The 22147-nt window shown below is 35.2% G+C and overlaps 1 protein-coding gene across 1 annotated transcript; it reads right to left on the bottom strand.

Moving 5' to 3' along the window:
- Window positions 1–4118: 4118 nt before the first annotated feature.
- Window positions 4119–6290, bottom strand: LOC150038668 (uncharacterized). The gene is made up of 3 exons (XM_090314094.1): window positions 6170–6290; window positions 5351–5454; window positions 4119–4646 (listed from the first exon to the last, which is right to left on the bottom strand). Exons 1-3 carry the CDS (start codon window positions 6288–6290, stop codon window positions 4119–4121), a joined length of 753 nt encoding a protein of 250 aa, XP_090170220.1.
- Between the last annotated feature and the right edge of the window lie 15857 nt (window positions 6291–22147).

Consider the following 22147-nt stretch of genomic DNA (forward strand, 5'->3'; position numbering starts at 1 on the left):
GAAAGTACCTCATTGTAGAACCAAAAGAAGCCCATCCATCGATCCAGGTTGATAACCTTATAATCACTTTGAATCTACATACATAATACAAGCTAATACGAAATTTTCATTCTACCATCTTGATGAGGGGGAAGACAACAAACATGGGTTTAATCAATCAATAATGCAAAGAGTTGAAATCTTGTGCAAGAAAATTTGTTACTCTGGAACATGTCTTTTGCAGAATAACCAATAATAATATGTATGAGAAGTGGAAAAGCCAAAAGTAACTAATACTTTTCTCTCTAATTTATTTAATGACAGTAAAGATATATATAGACGTACAATAAAGGAAAAAAAGGAGTAGTTACCTACTAATGAGGATATTAACAAAAATAACAAAAAATAACAAAAACTTGTTACAACTAATAACAACTAATATCCCCCCTAGTGTTGGACTGAAAATATTAGACAAGCCCAACTTCGATTTGATAGTAGAAAATAGTGGAAAGGGAAGAGCTTTAGTGAAGCTATCAGCAAGTTGATGTATAGAACGGATGGGCAGCAGCTTAACAGAACTATCAGCAACTTTATCTCGAACAAAATGACAGTCAAGCTCAATATGTTTGGTCTGCTCATGAAAAATAGGATTGTTGGCAAGGTGGATAGCAGCTTGATTATCACAATAAAGCAAAGAAGGTTGATGAATATGAATGAGTAAATCATAAAGAAAAGACTGAAGCCATACAAGTTCACAGGTTGTGGAAGCAACAACTCGATATTCAGCCTCTGTAGAAGATCTTGAAACTACATTTTGTTTCTTAGACTTCCATGAAACAAGAGACCTACCCAAAAAAATACAATAACCTATGGTAGACTTCCGTGTATCAAGGCAAGATGCCTAATCAGAGTCAGCAAAGGCGTGTAGCTGAAAAGAATTAGCAGGGTGATCAAAACACCTTGGCCAGGGGCTGATTTCAGATAACACAAGAGATGATATGTTGTAGATAAATGAGCTTTGCATGGTTGGGCCACAAATTGACTAAGTTTATTAACAAAAAATACAATGTTTGGCCATTGAATAGTCAAGTAAAGAAGGCAACCAACCAGTCTTCTATAGGGAGAAGGATCATCAAGAACTTCATGATCAGAATTTTGAAGCTTAAAATTCGGATCCATGGGGAGATTGGTCGGCTTAGCGCCAAGAAGACCAGTATCCTTAAGGATTTGAAGTGTATAATACCGTTGAGAAATGGAAATACCTTGAGATGAACGAGCAAGCTCAAGGCCCAGAAAATACTTGAACGGTCCAAGGTCTTTGAGCTTAAAAGAAACATGTAAAACCTATTTAAGTTCACAATAAGTTTGATATCTGCACCAGTAATGACATTGTCATCAATATACACCAATAAAGCAATAAAACTAGAGCCAGAACCACGAACAAACAGAGAGTAATCGGCTTTAGACTGTTGAAAATCAAGAGAAACCAAAACATCAGAAAATTTAGCAAACCATTGCCTTGAAGCCTGCTTAAGACCATATATTGACTTCTTTAATCTACAAACAAGCTTGCCTTTGTGATGAACCTTAGGTGTATAGCCAAGTGGGAGGTCCATATAAACCTCTTCAAACAAATCTCCATGAAGAAAGGCGTTGTTCACATCGAGTTGAATCAGAGGCCATTGATAAGTTATAGCTAAAACAAGAAGAACTCGAACAGTGAGTAATTTGGCCACAGGAGAAAATGTCTCAAGAAAATCCAGACCCTCCTGTTGAGTATATCCTTTAGTAACAAACCGGACTTTGTATCTCTTGATGGAACTATCAGCACGATGTTTGATTTTATACACCCACTTGCAACCGATGCTATATTTGGATGGAGGGAAAGGAAGAACCTCCCAAGTGTCTTTGTCTTCCATAGCTTGCAATTCAAGCTTCATAGCTGTCTTCCAATGGTCATAAGGTATGGCTTGATGATGAAATTGCGGTTGATAATTAGAAGAGATGGCAATGGAAAAAGTACGAAAAACAGGGGAGAGGTGATCATAAGAAAGAGATGAGTGTATAGGATGATGCGTAGAAAAATTGGAAAGAGAAGTTTGGGATGTGAGGCTGCATTGATAGTCTTTAAGGTAGGAAGGGGGTTTGATTGGTCTGGATGTCCTTCTAGGTGCAGCAAAGGGTTGAGTATTTAGGTTGGAAGAAGGGGAAGGCTGCTGAGATGAAAGATCAATGGAAAGGGAGGGGGATGTGATAGGTGAAGAAACTGAAGATGTAGTTGTAGGAGGCCGAACAGGGAATGGATGGGAAGAATTTGTAGACGAAAAAGGATCAATGGGAGTGGAAGGTAAAGAGGGTGCAGTGGTAGGGTGGGTTGAAAAATCAATGTCTGGGGCTATAAGAAGAACAATATGCTGAAAAGGGTAGGGTTGCTCAGTCTCCAAGGTCACTTTATGAAAAGAGAATAAATGTTCATAGAAAACAACATCGGGGGAAACAAAGAACTTGTTACTAATGATATCAAAAAGTTTGTAAGCATTCATACTTGGTGGATAACCAATAAAGACAGCAGGGACAGCTCGTGGAGTAAACTTGGATCGACCATGAGACAAAGTAGAAGCAAAACATAGGCACCCAAAAGTTCTAATAAGAGAATAATCAGCCAAAGTACCCTGCAACAACTCATAAGGTGTTTTCCAACCCAGAATAGGTGAAGGTGTTATGTTAATAAGATATACTGCAGTCAAAACACATTCATTCCAAAATTTGAGAGGAACTCTGGATTGAAAGAACAATGCTCTGAAAACATTTAACAAATGTTGATGCTTACATTCAACTACAGAATTTTGTTCTAGTCTGTCCACACAAGAATATTGATGTAAAACCCCTATTTGTAGGAAAAACTCAACAAAGGAAAGTTCAGGAGCATTATCAGAATGAAACACTTTGATTTTCTTATTATACTGAGTCTCAACATAAGAAAAGAACTGAGGTATAATCTTCAAAACATCAGACTTGGATTTTAACATGAATACCCAAGTAAAACGACTGTGATCATCTACTATAGTAAGGAAAAATTTATGTCCAGCATGAGTAGTGCAGAAAAAAGACCCCAAATATCAGCATGAATCAAGTCAAAAATAACAGATGATCTATTATTATGCGATCAAAAGACAATTTCTTTTGTTTTGCTAAAGGAAAAATATCACAAGGGAATGTGCTATGCAGAGAAACAGAATCAAGATGTAAAACATGTCTCAAAACAGATAATCGAGATAGGGATGGATGTCCAAGCCTAGCATGCCATAAGGAAGAATTATTTGAAGAAGCAGCAGTAATAACATGAGAAGGTACTATACTGATGTGAGGTTGCTCAACAATATACAAACCATCACGCAACCTACCCTTGCCAATCGTCTTCAAAGTGGACTTTGCCTGAATATCACAAGAATCAGTGGAGAAATGGACAAAGACATTACCATCAGATGTTAAAGCACTTATAGAAAGTAAGTTGTATTGAAATTCTAGAACATATAGAACATGATGAAGATCCAGTGACCCAAAAAGTATGATGATGCCAATAAAATAGACTGAAATTCTTGTGTTATTAGGCAGAACAACAGTAGTACTAGTCGGCAGGAGATCGTGAAATAAATGCCTTTGGAAACATATATGTGTAGAAGCCCCAGAATCAATGATCCATTCATGATTAGAGAGAATTTGAGAACAATTACCTGCTACATGTGTGACTGAATCAGTTTCAGCCTTGGCCATATTAAGCTTGGATTGCAGCATAGTGAGAAGTTGCCGAAGAGTGTCATTGGTAATCATATTCCCAGATAGAGCAAGGGACGAGGAAGAGGCAGAATCAATAGGATTAGCGATTAATTGGAGGAAGGATGTTGCTTATGAACCTGATTTGAGCGTCCTTTATGCTTATAGCCTGGTGGATATCTATGAAGTTTGTAGCATTTATCAGCAGTATGACTGGTGATGTTGCAATAGGTGCAAACAGGGAGACTTTTAGTCTTCTTTGAAGAGGGCTGGTGATGACTCTATTGCAAAGGGTTATCATTCTTCTACATAGCCAATGTAACAGTAGAAGAAAGGGGATTAGCAAGGGATTGATGTTGTTCTTGTTAAACAACAAATGAAAAAGCCTTATTAATAGGTGGAGGCGAATCCATGAGAAGAAGCTGAGAACGAGTATGGTTGAAGCTGTCGTTTAGCCCCATCAGAAAATAGAGGAGATACTCGAATTGAAGAAATTCTTCCATGGATTTGATGCCACCGCAGGTACACTGCCCATATGTACAACCAGGGCGATAGGAAACATACTCATCCCAGAAACTCTTCATTTTAGTAAAATAAATAGTGATAGAGTCTTGATCTTGCTTGAGGCTGAATAACTCGTGTTTGAGATGAAAAATGTGAGGTCCATTGTGTCTTTGGAAACGATCTTGAAGGTCAAGCCAGATTGCTCGAATCGATTCGGTGAAGAGAATACTTGAAGAAATGCTCTTAGAAACAGAGTTCAGAATCCAAGCAACAATAACATTATTGTTGCAAATCCATAAGGGAAGAAGATCACTTGTGGCTCGAGGGAGAGAACCATCAATGAAACTAAGTTTGTTTCGGATGGAGAGGGCAAGAACCATCGATCTTCTCTAAGAAACGTAGTTGTCATCGGTGAGAAATTCATAAACAAGAACAAAATTGGAAGTGTCATTGTAATGAAGAGCGTAGGGAGTGTACTGATCGGGATGAGAAAGAGGAAGCCCGGTAGTCGGAAAATCAGCTGAGGAAGATGGATCGGCCAGAGGACGAAGAGATGTCTCGGGAAAAACCATTTTGACTTCGTGCGGGAAGGGGAAATGGGGAAAAATTTAGGGATTTGGGGAACTTTTTCGCTCTGATACCATATTGTAAGTTGAAAAGTCAAAAGTAAATAATACTTTTCTCTCTCATTTATTTAATGACAGTAAAGATACATTATATAGATGTACAATAAAGGAGAAAAAGGAGAAGTTACCTACTAATGAGGATATTAACAAAAATAACAAAAAATAACAAAAACTTGCTACAACTAATAACAACTAACAAAAAATAGCAAAAACTTGTTACAACTAATAACAACTAATAATATGGTTAAGTCCAGTTATCAACACTAGGCAGTGTGGTCTATTAGGTATGGTAAAGAAAGGCTATAACTCAAGAATGTAACTCTCTTAGACGAAGTGCTACTGCTACTATTAAACACCTAGAAGTACTCTAAAGCAGTGTTGGAGTTAACTATAGTGTCAAATAAACCATGCACGTAAATGTAAATGTTGCTCAATTAAAACACGAAAAAATATGAGGTGACACTCACCTTCAAGTATTCAACAAATGCATTGACTTGAGGATGAAACTGAGATACTAAAACAAGATCCAGTAACTCACATAGCTTTATGTCAATACCCTTTTGCTTCTCATCTAAGAAAAATATCGATGGAATAAAGAGAACATAAAGATCAAAATATTTGGTAGTCATATTTGGTACTTACAGATTAAATGTGAAAACGATCTAGTTGCCAACTCAAGTCGAAGAAATTCAATGAACTTTGAATTGTCTTCACTGGGTTAAGGGGAAGAAAAAAGTTAAGTGTTGAAATAAACAAGAAAAATTAGAAATCAACAAAAATGAGATAATCATATAACAAAACATACCTCGAGTTCTTCCAACCCTAGTAAAACAGAGATCAATATAATCTATTTTAACAAATTTTTAGTGCATGATATGCATCTTAATCGGTGCTCATAACAAAACGAGGTAAGTAAATCTCTCAACTCACATTTTCATGTTGCCACTGCTTCAACCCCACTGAAAAGTGTTTAAATGAGTCTAATACCAAAACAAGGCTACAAACATAATAGTTCCACTAGAAGAAATTCGGGCTTTAATGTCGGTTGAAAAAAGTGAAATCGGATGTATAATGTCGGTTTTTTTAAAAAACGGATCTTTAATGTTGGTTTTAAACCGAAATTGAAGATGGGCTTTAATGTCGGTTTTAAACCGACATTAAAGGTGTAATTTTTTTTCTTATTTTATTAAAAAATTAAACCCTATATCCGAATTCGATATCCTTACGCTAACCCTTCTTTGTGCGCCGCCTCCTTCTCTCTTACGCAAACCCTATCGATCGCTCGCCCGTCTGTCGATCTCCTTCACCGTCTGTCCGTCCGTCGATCTCCATTAAGTTCGCTGTCGATCTCTGTGGGTATAAATCTGCCAGTGGGTCGAACTCTACCATCCGTCCATAAAACTCCATCTGTTTGGTTCAAAATAAACTTCACTGTCCGTCCGTCCGTCGATCTCCATTGATCTCCATCAAATTTGTCGTCGGTCTCTGTGGGTACAAAACTGCTAGTGGGTCAAATTCCATCGTCCGTCCGTCGAACTCTATCCGTTTGGTACAAAATAAATTTCACCGTCCGTCCGGTGGTTTCAATCTCAGGTGGATTTTGTTGGGGTTTCTGTTTCTCTGCCTAATGTTTCTCATGTCACGTGGATTTTGTTGGGGATGTTTGTCTCATTACACATATTTTCTTGACTGATGTTTTGTATATTCTTGCTTTTGTTTTCAATCTCAGCTTCATTAGTGCATTAACACAACAATTACTATTACTATTAAATTTTATGGTAACAATTGTGTTCTTTAGAACAAGTCGTCTTTGACCGCAATTGGCAAGGCTAGCTTATCTCATGGATGGTATGTTTTGGACAATGTTTCATATTTGCCAACTACTTGTGATGTATGCCCACTGGCTAGACCAAAAGCATTTGTATTTTGCATCAAATAAACATGTTGTTGGTTATGTTTTTGAACTAATACATTGTGATGTTTAGGGACTACATCATGTTGCTTCTCATGCTAGTTATCGTTGTTTTGTATTCATTGTTAGCTTTTCTTGAAGTATTTATAGAAAGAGTCTAACTCTAAGGACACGGTTTATTGTGATATTTGTTTGGATTGATGGAATTTTGAACTTTGCTGAGTTTTTGTTTTTTTGGCTTTTCTTTTCATTGATATGAACTGAGTCCTTGATATTGACTCATACAAAACACGGTCTAAAGACACGGTTTATTGTGATATTTGTTTGGATTCAAAACTTGATTTTGAGTGAAGTTTTTCATTTGTTAGGTTCAAGTTTGACGTGTAAGGCTAAATTTTGATTCTTGGGGATTTGGAAGGAAGATAGGATGATTGCATTGGACGTGTTAAAGGTTGACAAGTGGAGAAGGTGCACCCAACACAAAAAGGACTTCATAACAACATTAATAACAAGGACAAGGTAATATTTATAAGATGCTTATCATAAAAGTCTATTTGTTCTAAATTTGTTGATATTGCATATTTTATAATCATAATTTTATGCTTTTAAATTTTCCCTTGTTATTTTATTTTATTGTAGATTAAGTTGCATATTTTACAATCATGGATAAATCATGGATGAAAATGAATAGAATGTAGCCTGAGTATGGTTTAGGGGTCGATATTTGAAGTGTGTTAATGCAAAGACTCTAGATGTGAACAAAATAAGAGAACACTTATTTTTTAATGGTATAGATCATAGTTATCAGACATGGATTTTTCACGGTGAATCATTACCGATTAAGAGAAACAACGAAAATTTGTCCACTAGTGAAAGATACGAAGTTGATGAGGATGATGTTGATGTTGATGACACAATTGGAATGTTTGAGGTTGCATACAAAAACTATTTTAGTAGAAAATCCTATAATTTTGAAGAATTATTAGATGATGCGAAGAAACCATTGTACTCAAATTGTAAAACTTTTTCCAAAATATCTATATTGGTAAAGTTATATAATTTAAAAGCTAAATTTGGATGGAGCGATAAGAATTTCACTGAGTTATTGGAATTAATTCATGACATATTACCTAGTCCTAATGAAATTCCAACTTCTACTTATGAAGCCAAAAAGATGTTGGGTACTCTTGGAATGAAGTACGAGAAGATTCATGCATGTATAAAAGATTGTTGCTTGTTTAGAAAAGAACTCTTTAATGCAAATGTATGCCCCATTTGTGGTACATTGTTCGTTGCTATCGTGATTCGAGCTATGAGTGTATTGTATAAAATAATTTGAAAAAGTATGAATGATGCGTTGATGTATTCGTAACGCATTGATGCGTTAGAGATGTGCAACAAATCGCATGACACTCCTCTATTGACGTTCAAGTTTTCCTAAATTAGATCCAAGTATAAATACAATTTAGGTTCCTGGTAAGTCCAGGATTGAACTCAGGGATTCAGATTAAGCTAAGGCAGACCTTGCGTTGTAGCTGTTATAGGGATATCCTAAATGTATTGAGAAATGTGTTATTTATGCTAAGGTGTTGTGTGTGTGCAAGAAGATACAAAAGGGTTGAGTAAAGAATGATGGGTCGTGTGGAAATGGATTTTAATGCAAGTGGTATGTGTCGATCTAAGATGGATGCACACGAACTAGAATGTGATGAATGAGATGGTTTATTTATCTTTGTTTATGCGTTAGGCTCTATTCAACACTTCTTAATGCGAATAATATATAAAACCTATCTCTAGGATGTATAAGTCAAACACGAGATGCAATAAAACACCAATTAATCTATCTCTAGATGTGCTAGGCATTCTAACTTGATGCTGACTTATTTATTCTCTCGAATAGTCTAAGCTAAAGATGCTTTTACCAATTTTAGTTGGCTTAAGAATTTTCATGAAGTATAGATGCATCCAACATAAACAAGAAATAAACAATGACAAAGTGTGATAGATCAAATATGTGAATTTATAAAGAAGCAGATTGTCTTTACAAAAGCAATACTTAATCAGATGAATGGATGAAAGCGATAAATAAGATGAAATGAACTGAGTCAAGTTGCAGAGTACAATGTCTTGTCCTCTTTGGCTCAATTCTAGTTGTGTACAACTACTTGTGTAAGAGTTGGACGAAGTGTCTCTCTCGAGCTCGGCTTCCTCCGCTCCTTGATCGGCGGTGATGGTAGTTCTCTTCCCTCTTCCTCTTCTCGGCACCACAGCACAACTCTAAAGATCAAAAACTAAGACTAAGCTAACACTGAGACTAAAACTAAGAGTGAGAACTTGGAATTTATGAACTTTGAACTCTGGAGAGATTTTTTCTATTTATAGGCATTGGTGTTCTCCAGCTTGATGATGGACAGCATTAAAGTCCATGCCCTGGTCAGCCGCCTGACACTCAGATGCTTTTCAGACGCCGCCTGCTGCAGGTGCCCATACTTGTAAATGGTGATTTGATACAAACAGCCTGAATCAATGAATCTTCCTTGTGTTGAATCACTTCGACGCATGGCCCATGCGTTAGACTTTTCCTGCGACACTTCTTAATCATGCGTTAGCTCTTGTTGAAATCCTGCAATATAATGCATTAGTGTCGCAGTACTTTAGTAATAAACATTCTTTTGCATGAGTTTGATAATGTTTGAGTAATTCCATGTGTTTCTTCTAAAAATGATGAGATTTTATCATTAAAAGCCCTAATTGTTCCAACTTAAGATCCACAATAACTTGTATTTCTACAAGTTATCATATGTCAAGATGGAAGCTTAAAAAAAATTTAAACGAAAGGGCTAAGAATATCCCAGCAAAAGTCATGTGGTATTTCCCCCAATTCCAAGATTTGAAAGAATATTTCGAAGTAAAGAAACAACAAGTTTATTGATGTGGCATGCTAAAAAAAAATAAAGAAATAGATGGTTTATTAAAACATCCCAAAGATGCCCTATCATGGAAAAAAATAGACAATTTATGGCCAGAGTTTGGGTCAGGACCTAGAAATCTTCGTCTTTCTCTTTCGACAGATGGGGTAAATCCACATGGATATCTTAGTAGTAGATAGAGTTGTTGGTCAGTGATGTTAGTGACGTATAATCTACCTCCATGGTTGTGCATAAAGTGAAAATTTTTTATGTTGACTGCACTAATATCTGGTCCTAAACAACCAGAAAAGGACATAGATGTTTATAACTAGTAGATGATTTGAAAAAACTTTGGAAAGATGGGGTAAAATGTTAGGATGCATATGAAGAACAATGTTTCATGCTTAAGGCCATTTTATTATGGACCATTAATGATTTTCCTACGTATGGTAACTTGTATGGTTGTACGATTAAAGGATATCATGCATGTCCAATATGTGGAGAGAATACTTCATCCACTTATTTACCAAAAGGGAAAAGGATGGTATATCTCGGGCATCACAAGTTTCTACCCCGCCATCATCCATATAGGAAACAAAAGAAAGCTTTTAATGGTCACAAGAATTAGAATTTAGTCCAAAACCATTGAGTGGGGAAGAAATTCTTGCAGAAAAAATAAGTATCAATATTCATTTGGTAAGAAAAGTATTAAAGAAAAGAATAGTGGAGATAGCACTTCAACTTATTGGAAGAAAAAATCTATTCTTTTCGAGTTAGAATACTGGAAGTATTTTGACATGCGACATTGTTTAGATGTGATGCACATTGAAAAGAATGTATGTACAAATCTTATTGGCACATTGCTTGATATTCCTGGTAAAACAAAGGATGGAATAAAGACTCGATTAGATTTAGTGGAACTGAATATTAGATAGAGTTAGCCCCTCAAGTAGGAGAGAAAAAAGTCTTTTTACCTCCCACATGTTATACATTAACACGAGCTGAGAAATTGAGCTTTTGTAAGGTACTATCAGAAATTAAAGTACCTGAAGGCTATTCATCAAACATTCAAAGTTTAGTGTCGCTCACAGATTTGAAACTTTACGGACTTAAGTCGCATGACCATCACGTTATTATGCAACGATTATTACTGGTAGCCATTTGTGATATTTTACCCAAACATGCAAGACTTGCAATTACTCGCCTATGCTTCTTCTTTAATACTATATGTTGCAAGGCGATTGATTCATCTCAGTTAAAGGGTATGCAAAAGGATATCGTTGTCACTTTATGCCTCTTAGAGAAGTATTTTCCTCCATCATTCTTCACAATAATGTTACAACTTGTAGTGCATCTCGTAAGAGAAGTTGAGTTTGTGGACCTGTTTATTTGAGGTGGATGTATCCTTTTGAACGATACATGAAAGTGTTGAAAACTTATGTACGAAATAGAAATCGACCAGAAGGATTTGTTGGAGAAAATTATATTGTTGAAAAGACTATAGAGTTTTGTTCTGAATTCGTATCTGGTGTTAATTCTATTGGGCTAAACTCATCAACAAAAAAAGTGAATTCAAACATTGATAGAGCATTGTAAGCTGCTTCTTTTATCAGATCGACTAAGGATGAGTTGGATCAAGCTCATCTTTATGTCATTCAAAATGTAAATGATGTGCTTCCTTACGTCAAGTATGTAGATCTCTATCTTATTTTTGTTTTAGGTTACTTGATTATTCAATAATCTACTAACTTTGTCATTTATAATAGGCAACATATGATATTTTGTCTAAGCTCAATTCTGGTAAAAATAAAAGTAGAAAGTGGCTTCAAGAAGAGCATAATCGTACATTTAGTCGGTGGTTGTCCACACGGGTAATCTCTAGAGACCTATTATTACATGTATAATTAAATGTTAACTACTAAAATATTATGAAATATATCGTAGGTTGCACTAGCTCTCAAATTTCTCAAAAATTTCATATCTTCTTTTTTGAGATGGATAGCTAATGAACCTTGTCTAACTGTGGCAAAATATTCTGGTTATGTGGTCAATGGTTACTACTATCACACAAAGAATCGCGATGATGTTAGGAGGGTTCAGAATAGTGGAGTTAGTATAACGGCTTCCACAATGCAAGTCTCTAGTGCTAAGGATAAAAGGCCCATCATGTCAGATATGACCTTTTATGGTGTAATACAAGAAATATGGGAGCTTGACTATCATGGATTATCATTTATTTTATTCAAATGTAATTGGGTTGAGAATAGAACTGGAGTCAAAACAGACGAGTTTGGGTTTACTATTGTGGACCTCAATCGTATTGGACATAAATCAGACCCATTTATTTTAGTCTCTCAAGCAAAACGTGTTCAATGTAAAAGACCCCGCAAATTCGGGTTGGTCAATTGTTTTAACATCTCCACAACGAAAAATTGAGGATGATTTTTATGAAGATGAAATAGGAGATATGCTACAAGAGTGTGGTTATGGAGGTGTGCAAAGAATGCCCAATGTTGATACATTTACTGAGATTGATGATATAACATCCACATACATTAGACATGATTGTGAGGGTCGATGGGTTGATAAATAATGTATTAAACATGGTATGTCATTTACTATGGTTATATGTATTTAAATATTAAGAATATATGTTTTTTGTGTGAGTAATGTTTTTTTTTTCTTTCCTAGATTGACATGGAAACTTCAACAAGTAGCAGCGAGGATGATAAAAATATGATCCCACAAAAATATAGCAGAATAAGTATACCACGTGGCCCAACTACAATGTCTGAGTTAGCACAAATAAAGACATTTGGGCAACGGTTGACCATCGATTATAATGAACATGGACAACCGATTGGATCTGGAGCAAAGAAGATGCAGAGTTATAGGAGTTTGTGTTCGACAACAAATTCCTATAACGTATGATTCTTGGAAAAAAAGTTCCAAACCATTTAAAAGACAAACTTTTTTATTGTGTAGTGGTATGTTTTCTAAACTTTTAATTCATGTGCATAGTAGTTTATTAGTTTATTGTTTAACTACTTTTTTCATTATGCAGATGTCGTTCAATGTGGACTCTAAGTCCAAACATTGTATACTAATGTCTGCATCTAGGAAGTTTCGGACTTTCAAAACAACGTTGACTCAAAAGTTCATACTTCCATTTAAGGGTAAACCCTCGGTCTTGCAATTTCCACCCCAACAATATTCTCATATAGAGCAAGATCATTGGACATCGTTCGTCAATGAACGATTGAGTGAAAAATGGAAGGTAAGTTATTCACAATAAATTACATGTCAACATTATCATTGTTTTGATAGGTAACTTCAACTAGATTTGCTGTACAAAAAATCAGTCGTGTTCATACAGAAAGACTTGCGAAATGTGTATATAATCACCACATTTCTCGGAAGGGCTATGTGAATCTTGCCCAAGAATTAGTGTCAACCCCGTACTCTATTTTTCCTACAAAAGTAAGTAACAAACGTGTTAAGTAAAATTATGAAAGGAGATAAAGAAAGTGGGAAGATGGTAGAAGAAAATTCTAAGTATTAGAAATACTTAGATGTGTGAATTTTAGATAATATAACAAGAGGAAATTTGGCTAAGTATGAAAGCAAAGTGTAAACATGCATTGATGGAGAAGTGTGGACGCATGAGGTTGCCTGTGAAGCAACCAAGGCTTATAAAGGCTAAGTGTTGAAGGCAAGGATAAGCTATGTGTTGGTACCAAAGGTGAACACATGTGCGAAAGTTATGATGCATTGGTAAGTAGCTGAAGGCATGCAGTGCAAAGGCATGCGGTGAGGTGAGGGCATGCTTTGACGCGGTGCGAGGCATGCGGCGAGGGATGGCATGCGGTGAGGGATGCATGCAGCATTAGACGCGGCAGTGCTATGCGATGATATGCTGCGATGGATGCGATGGACGCGGCAGTGCTATTCTATGCGTTGGTAAGGTACTATGCGTTGGTAAAGTGCTATGCGTTGGTGCTATGCAGCCTATGCATTGGTGTTATGCTACGAAGCGAGGAAGGCTTAACGCATGGTTAATATGACAAGAGCTATGCGTGGGCTAGGACATGCGTTGGCTTAGAAGTGGGCGACCAAAGGAGGGACGCAAAAGCCTCTAGATGAGCTATGCGTTAGCTAGATTTGGCAATGCGTTAAGAAGGAGGTATACGACCATGTGGTTGCAAGCGTTGGCCTGGGAGCTAACCCTTGCGTTAATAGCCAAGAAGAAAAGATTATCTTGGAGATTGATCAGTTAAGCCAGCTGTCATACTCAGGTCTGACATTATTCTCTAAGCATGAGGTGGCAGCCTATTGTTAAAAGGAAAGCATGCAGCTGTTAGTTTAAAAGAAGAAGAACGACTTCAAGCAAAAGGTTAGAGAAATTCACTCGAGAAAATGAAGTAATTTCAGAGCCATTCAAACCCTAAGTATGTCTAGTTGTTGAGGTTGATATGCCAGAAGGAGATTCTAGCAGAACCGAGCTGGAGTATGAAGAATCTGGCTGGAGGTCGAATTCTCGAGTAAATTGGGCCAGTCTTGATAATTTGAGGATTTCGGCACAAACAGGAGGAATTCTAAGCTAAAATTTTAAGTTAAACTTGCTAAGATAATTTAGAGAATGTTTGTAGAAGGAAATTTCTTGAGGAAAGGCCTAGAAAATTAGTTATTAAAATTATAATTTAAATCCGGAATCTTGAGCAAGCAGGCAGCTGCTTGGGTTGAGCAAGCAAGCAGCTTTAAGGGCTTGACAAGGATGATGAGCACATGCGTTGGAGGTTGAATGGGCGCAAGGATGTGCTAAGAAGCATCAGACCATGCAACACATATTAGCCATAAGCACAAGGTTGCGTTGGACGATAGGCGCAATCGAATGAACGCATAGAGCATGCGTCGATGTGCCACCAGATGGGCGCATAAGTCGAGTGTTAAACGCAATCGGATGAACGCATGGGGCATGCGTCGATGTGCCACCAGATGGGTGCATAAGTCTAGTGTTAAACGCAATAGGATGAACGCATGGGGCATGCGTCGATGTGCCACCAGACGGGTGCATAAGCCAAGCGATGGGCGCAAAGATTGCTATGCGTTAGGCCATGCGATGGGTAGTAGGCACGAACTGAAGGCTTGGACACATAGAAGGCTTAAACGTCTAATGCAATGTTTGGACGCAAGGCATGGATGCATGGTAAGGAAGTTGTTGCCTAGTCAAGTTAAGGCCTAAGAATTTGGCTAAGTGCTCAACACACAGTAAGCATATACTTGAAAGAGATTGCCAAAGACTGTGAGTGACTCTAAATGCTTTAAATGTTTGAAGTAAATTGCTTAAGCTTATGAATGTTTAGCAATGTATGTTTACTGAAAGCTATGTATGACAATTATTCTCAAATAGCTATGTAGCAACGCATCTCACATGATTGTTATATTTATGCTATGCTTTACAATGACCATGAGGATGCGTTAGTATGGATTGTATTTGGGCAACTAAGTTATTAAGAGATAAGAATATGCAAGTAAGTATAAATAGCTCAGTACTGAGGTGCACGAAGAAAGTACAGAAGCATGGACTAAAAAGTGAATAGCTCAGTACTAAAGTACATGGAGAAGGTACTGAAGCTTTGTCTTAGAATTTGAAAAGCTCGATACTGAAGGACATGGAAAAGGTATCTGAGCAGCTCGATATTGAAGTACACGGAGAAGGTATCTGAACAATAGTAACTAAGGTACGACGGTACTTAAACTAGAATTATACAAATAAATGAAAAGTTATTATTGGTAGTATCCAGATCACTCCACTTTAGCTATGAATTGATGTTGAGGGATTGAGTAAAGGTTCTCTCTCAACTAAGAATGCAAATTATGATTGTAGGAAGTGAACAAAAAGAGTTCCTTCCCAGTTAAGTAGTAATGTGGTAAAGAATGATAAGGAGTGAGCAAAAGGGCCACTCTAGACAAATAGACCAAGGATAGTCTAGCAAAGCTAGAAAATGCTATGTGATGTCAATGATGTCATGAATAATAGTTACAAGTTTATATTTCAGGAAAAGCTTTTAGATTAAATATGAAATTAATATATAAATGTTATGCTTAAATGTTAGTCACTCACTGGGCATCTAGCTCATGTTTTCAAATATTTTCCTAGGTAGCGGTCAGTTCCTAAAAGAGTTTGCTAATGCTACTCTGCCACTTAAAGAGTCAGGTTGAAGGAAGCTTAATTGAAAACCTGTATTTAGTTAGTAAACATGTGTCTGTCTAGTGACTAGTATTCTAGTTGGGGCTTACTAAATTGTAAGAGTCATGTATGAACAATGCTACAAAACCCTGTAATATAAATGTGTTAAGTTCTGAATTAATTGTACAGTGTATTGATGATATATATTTTTTTAGGGTTTGAAACTATTTAACAGGTTATTTAGGCAGTAAGTGCCAGCAAAAGGGTTGGTAACTACTACAGTCACCACTCCATCCGGATTAGAAGAGTAATCTGAGGCGGGGTCTGACAATTAGTGAGTTATTCAACTTAAATTAAATCTTTTATTCTAATATGTTTATGTTAATTAAATATGTATGTTCATGTAGAACCTATCGAATGACCCTTCTTATCAAGCGACTTTATGGAAAGAAGTAAGAAAAGGAAAGAATAATGAATACTTTGATGAAGTTACTTGAGAATGTGCCAATCGGATTGTAAGTATATATTATGCAAAATTTAAGATGACATATATATAAGTTTAAGATGATATAGATATTGTGTGAAAATTTTAATATGTTTTACAGGATAAATTGGCTGAAGTTCATGAAGGTGGAGATGTTCTCACCGAAGCATTGGGTACGGAAGAACATTGGGGACGTGTTAGAGGAATGGGTGATTTTGTTTCTCATTCTGAATATTTCAAATTAGTAAAACCAAAGTCCTCTATGAGCCAAGAAATTGAAGGAGACTCTAATAAAAAAATGTTCGACATGGTAAAGTGTCAAGAGAAAGAACTCACATCAGACAATCTTATCAGTCCAAATCATCTGTTGGAAGTGTTGCGCTAAGTGCATCTGAAGAAGATACTAAGAAGATGTCTAAAGAAGAAGATACTGAGAAGATGTCTAAAGAAGATTTGGAGGTAATTTATTTGTTGTGACTTTTAAATTTTAATCATATTGTACGTGCTTAACCATGCATGACATAAGTTAATTTAAATTTATTAAGGGGACACCATGCCACTTGGCTATAGAAACTGTAGATAATATTGTTACAGTAGCCACAACATTTGATGATGACGTGTCATGCTTAACTGTTAAAGTTCTGATTGACATTGTCATTGGAGAAGATTTGCCTATACCAATTCCTATGAAGGGTAAAATAGAGTTCTTAAAGTAAGCAATGGGCAACTTCGTAAAAAGGCCTCGTGAACTTGTAGTTATGATTGACGAGAAAAAAGTATGTCTTCTTTTCAGTATATGAGTTTGGTTATTTATTATTTTTCCTACTTTCAATTTTTGTAACTTTGGTTATGGTAGGGCCATTCACCAATTAAGAGCTTTAGCCTAACGCTAATGGTACTATCAAACTATTGAACAGACATGCCATCCATAACATGAACGATGTAGGCATGATCCGTATCACTTTGGACGAGCATATATTTGGAAGAGACAAATTTATTTATTTAGGCCGCCATGATCTGATCCAATATTGCAATATGGTTGAAATAAGCTACATGTATATTTTGACATACATTGCGTAAGTATTACTCATCTAGATTCACTCATGTAAACTTTGTTTCAAGTTGATAAATAATAACTTTTACTTTATTTAGGTATCTTTGGGATGAATGTGGTCGTGATATTACGAAGAATTTTTTTATAATTGATCAAGCAAGAATATCGCCACATGTAAAGTCTTAAGATATCCAATCCAGAAATTTAGCCAATCAACTAGAATTGGCTAATTTAGACCAATTAGTCCTCATTCCATATAACACAGGGCAAGTAGATACAAGTTCTTAAGTTATTTTTAATTTGCATTATACACGTATTAATATTTCAAAATTGTTGCTTATTATAGTTATCATTGGATATTGATTGTAATCAATCTACAAGAAAATTGTGTTTATGTTTTGGACTCTCTTCGAAGTAAGGTTCAAGAGGATTTTCATGGTGTTATAAATATATAATTATAATTGAACTTTCTTAGCTCTTAATTGAAGTATTTATGTTTAACTAATGTTTTTAAACTATTTAGTGGATTGAAAACATGACAAGCAAAACACAATCTCCAACACTATCGGTCTTCTCCAAAATGGAAACCTGTAAAGGTAAATTTGCATTCATTTTTTAACAATTTATGTTCATTCGACTTCTTTATAACAATTTAACAATTGTTTTCAACTTCTTTATATGCAGTGCCCTCATCAATTAGATTCTGTAGGATGCGGGTACTATGTGCAACAGTATATACACGAAATAGTGCATAATCCTACTATTCCCATTACTAGTCTCGTACATAAATTATTATTTTTATAGTACTAGCTTTAATTTAATAAATGGACGTAAACTTATGTTGAATTTATCTTTTTTTTTCCCTTTTTGTAGTTCAATACAAAAGATGCATATATGCAAGGAGAGATCGACGTAATTCGGACCCAATAGACAAGTTTTGTTGGCCGATTTGTGTAAGGATGTAATTCTTGTTTTTTGTCTCAATAGAATGTAAATGCTAGCTTAGAATGAATGTAAATTTATCTAACCATGATCTTTGTGAATGGAATTAGTACTAATATGATATTTGTGAATGAGAGAAATGATGGCTTGGTGTAAGTATTCTATGAAAGTCTGGTTTTGGTATTGTGATTCTTGTTTGTGGATAAATTCATAGGTGGAAGACATGATCTGTTTATTATTGGAAGATTTATGTATAATATATTTTTTGTGTTCATGGGGTATTTGGTGTTAAGTATTCATGGAATTAGTACTAATTGATATTTGTGAATGAGAGAAATGATGGCTTTGGTGTAAGCTGTATTCTATGAAAGTCTGGTTCTGGTATTGTTTTACAAATTTTGCTGGATAAATTCATAGGTGGAAGACAAATATTGATGAGTATATGTAATGGATTGGAAATATTGATTCTTGTTTATGGATAAATTCATAGATGGAAGACAAATATTGATGGGCTCGCCATGCAAATTTTTTTATACTTTTTAATATAAAACAATGACGGACATTTCCTGACCCAACACGAGACATATAATGTCGTTTTTAACTTATTTGACCAAAAAAATGGATTTGGCAATGGAATTTTTAAAAAACGGACAGATTCAGGCTTCAATGTCGGTTAAGAATTAAAAAAAAAAAAACAGGCTTTAATGTCGGTTGCAACCGACAGGCTTTAATCACTAAAGACCTTTAATGTCGGTTGCAACCGACATTAAAGACCTTCAATGTCGGTTGAGGTCCTTAATGTCGGTTGCAACCGATATTGAAGGCTGTGTTATTGGTGTTATTGAAACCCTGTAATGTTGGTTTAAAACTGACATTAAAGGGCTTTAATAACATTGTGTTTAATGTCGGTTGCCAACCGACATTAAAGCCCTTTAATGTCGATTAAAGCCCGAATTTCTTCTAGTGTTTTAAGATTTGAAATTAAAATATAGAACTTAAAAGTGTTTTGAAAGGAGCTTAAAGGTAATTTACAACGTTAAGGAAAGAAGCTTCACCTACCTTGACCACCTTCCAAAATTGGCTTCTTCTTCTTTACAATGTTGAAGGACTTGTGAATGCATATATGTATTACCTACCTTGATGGTTCCCCAAACCATGTCTGCATAGTTATATTAATTTGTTAATATAATTGTAAGCTTGTTTGTCTTTTATCTTTTAAGTTAGACAATACCCGCATCATAGCTTGAAAGAACAGAAGAAAGCTACTTCGCCAATGATAGTTTGCAGAAGTGATAGGCATTTGTCTTGACAAACAACAGAAAGCTATGTAAAAATTTTCTAAGAAATGTCAAAATGACACTTTCAATCTCGAAACAAACTAAAAAGAACCAAGAAGCCTCACTTTCAATCTCGAAACAGTAGTAAACTCTATGTTTTGATAGGGATGTATGAACACTTACCTAGATCGAAGCCTACAGTCTCAGATGCACTAAGATACCACCTTCTTTCCAAGAAAGATTGTTCCTACATAAATGAAAACGTATACAAATTTAGTAAAAAAACATATTCTAGCTTTTCCCCCAACTTTGGAAGTCATTCCAAATAAGATTAACAGTAGAGAGTGTACTTTCTTCCTTCCATTTTTAGCAACTGCGAAACTGAACAAATACACGACCAATCATCCCTTCACATAATTCTATAATGGAAAATAAAAATCAAACAAAAGTCGCAAAAATTCAGCAGTATACAATGGAAATAAATATCTTAATGAAACTTTCAATTTAGAAACAAACTGAAACGAGAAATAGCTTATTTCTACATGGTACAAACTATTTCTTTCATGAAAAATAACTATAAACAATTACTTAAATTTATGTAAGAGAACATACCTCAAGGTTCTTTTATCCCTAGCCAAAAAAGAGAGAAACCTGATTTACTTTAACTAATTATTAGTGCATATGTGTAACTCAATATATTTTAACAAAGTAAAATATATAACTCACTTTAAATCCTTGAATTCCCCTCCCCCCTCCACTAAAAAAAGTACATAAATACATGAGAATGACAAGACTAAAAATATAGAATTTCCATAATCCTTGGTTTACGAAGTTACAGAAGCAAGGGTTGATAAATATGTCGAGGAAACCTAAACAACAGTTTCGAGAAGAAATAATATAACATTATGTACTTAGAGAAAAAGGTAATCGGAATAAACTAAAGATTCCTAAGTGCCACAAAACCAATTAAAATGTCCGTAAAAAATATAAAAAATGACACTTTCACTCTCTAAACGAACTAAAAAGTGTCTAAGTGTCACTTTTGACACCTAATAAGTTCCATAGAAGTGCTTAAGTATCATTTTGACTCTTAAGACCATGTAAAATTTTCTAAATGAGTGTCTAAGTCACATTTTGACTTTTAAAACAACACAAAAAGTTCCTAAAAAATGCCTAAGGGACACTTTAACTAAGAAAATAATGTAAAAAGTCCTTAAAAATGTCTAAGAAATACTTTCACTCTCAAAGTAAACTAAAAAGTACCTACGTCTCACTTTGCCACTCAAGCAACTAAACTAAATAATGTAATGAAAATTATTCCAGATAATAACTCAGTAGAAGTCATAAACAATAATTTATCGTCCCAAAAAGTCAACACAACATCATCAATCATATGAGACTCGACTTCATATATCAGGACAAACACGATTGTGCTTTGCAACTCTCTATTTTTCTTAATTTTTCATCATTACAAACTAGTAGTTTTTCTTAAAAGCTAACAATAAAAAAACACACAAATTTCTTTAGTGTTACTTAGGCATCCAATAATTCGAAAAACACTATATTAATCTGCAATATCAACACATAAATCGATGGAGAGGGAAAACATAATGTAGAAGATAGAAGAAGTACCTATTGGTGAGGACTTCAATCTTATGGCATACATTAGAGAAGTTAAATGCTACATGTTTAAATCATAACAATTGAATTGCAAAATTTGCAAGCACACAACAAACAGACCCAACAAGTAGAATTATATACTTACTTAAATTACTCCTAAAAGTGTCTAATTGCTCCTAAACAACAATGAAAAATATTTTAGAATCAAAATTTAGTTTGAAAACATTATTCAAACTACAGGAATCCTCAAATAAAGAGAGTATCAATGGATAGAGACCAATCTATATTACGTTGAACAATTGAATTGCAAAATTTGCAAGCACACAACAAACAGACCCAACAAGTAGAATTATATACTTACTTAAATTACTCCTAAAAGTGTCTAATTGCTCCTAAACAACAATGAAAAATATTTTAGAATCAAAATTTAGTTTGAAAACATTATTCAAACTACAGGAATCCTCAAATAAAGAGAGTATCAATGGATAGAGACCAATCTATATTACTTGAACTGAGTTCGGAAAGGCCTAAACAAAACTCTACTACCTAAAACTCACCAAAACAAATATGGTACGGACTAAAAAGTGTTCAATTTATTTCATTCTCAATCCAAAGATACAAATAGAAAAGTTATAAACATTAGAAGCTAAACTACAATTAATTGAATTTTGAAAGGTTTTAAGGATTATCATTGAAGTTCACAAAAAGGGCTTGAGCGCTTGTTGATTCGTGTTCGAACAAGCTTAAATCTATAGTTTTAAAGCATTTAAGGTGGGCCTAATACTAATTTTAAGTCGATTTGAGAGTGGGTAAAAGTGTTTAAGGTGTCTCTATTTCAGCCAAAGATCATCAATGGCTTTCAGGTCGTCGATGGTG

Source organism: Benincasa hispida, chromosome 1 (assembly GCF_027475165.1).
Source record: "Benincasa hispida cultivar pf3 chromosome 1, pf3_genome.v1.1, whole genome shotgun sequence".
NCBI lineage: Eukaryota > Viridiplantae > Streptophyta > Magnoliopsida > Cucurbitales > Cucurbitaceae > Benincasa > Benincasa hispida.

Excerpts from the sequence above, each read along its gene's own strand:
- LOC150038668 (XM_090314094.1), bottom strand. The coding sequence starts at position 6,290 with ATGGAGTTTTATGGACGGATGGTAGAGTTCGACCCACTGGCAGATTTA. Across the intron at positions 5,455-6,169 it reads TGAAGGAGATCGACAGACGG|ATGAGAAGCAAAAGGGTATT; the intron begins GCGAGCGATCGA and ends TATTTTTCTTAG. Across the intron at positions 4,647-5,350 it reads CATTTGTTGAATACTTGAAG|AGAAGATCGATGGTTCTTGC; the intron begins GTGAGTGTCACC and ends TACGTTTCTTAG.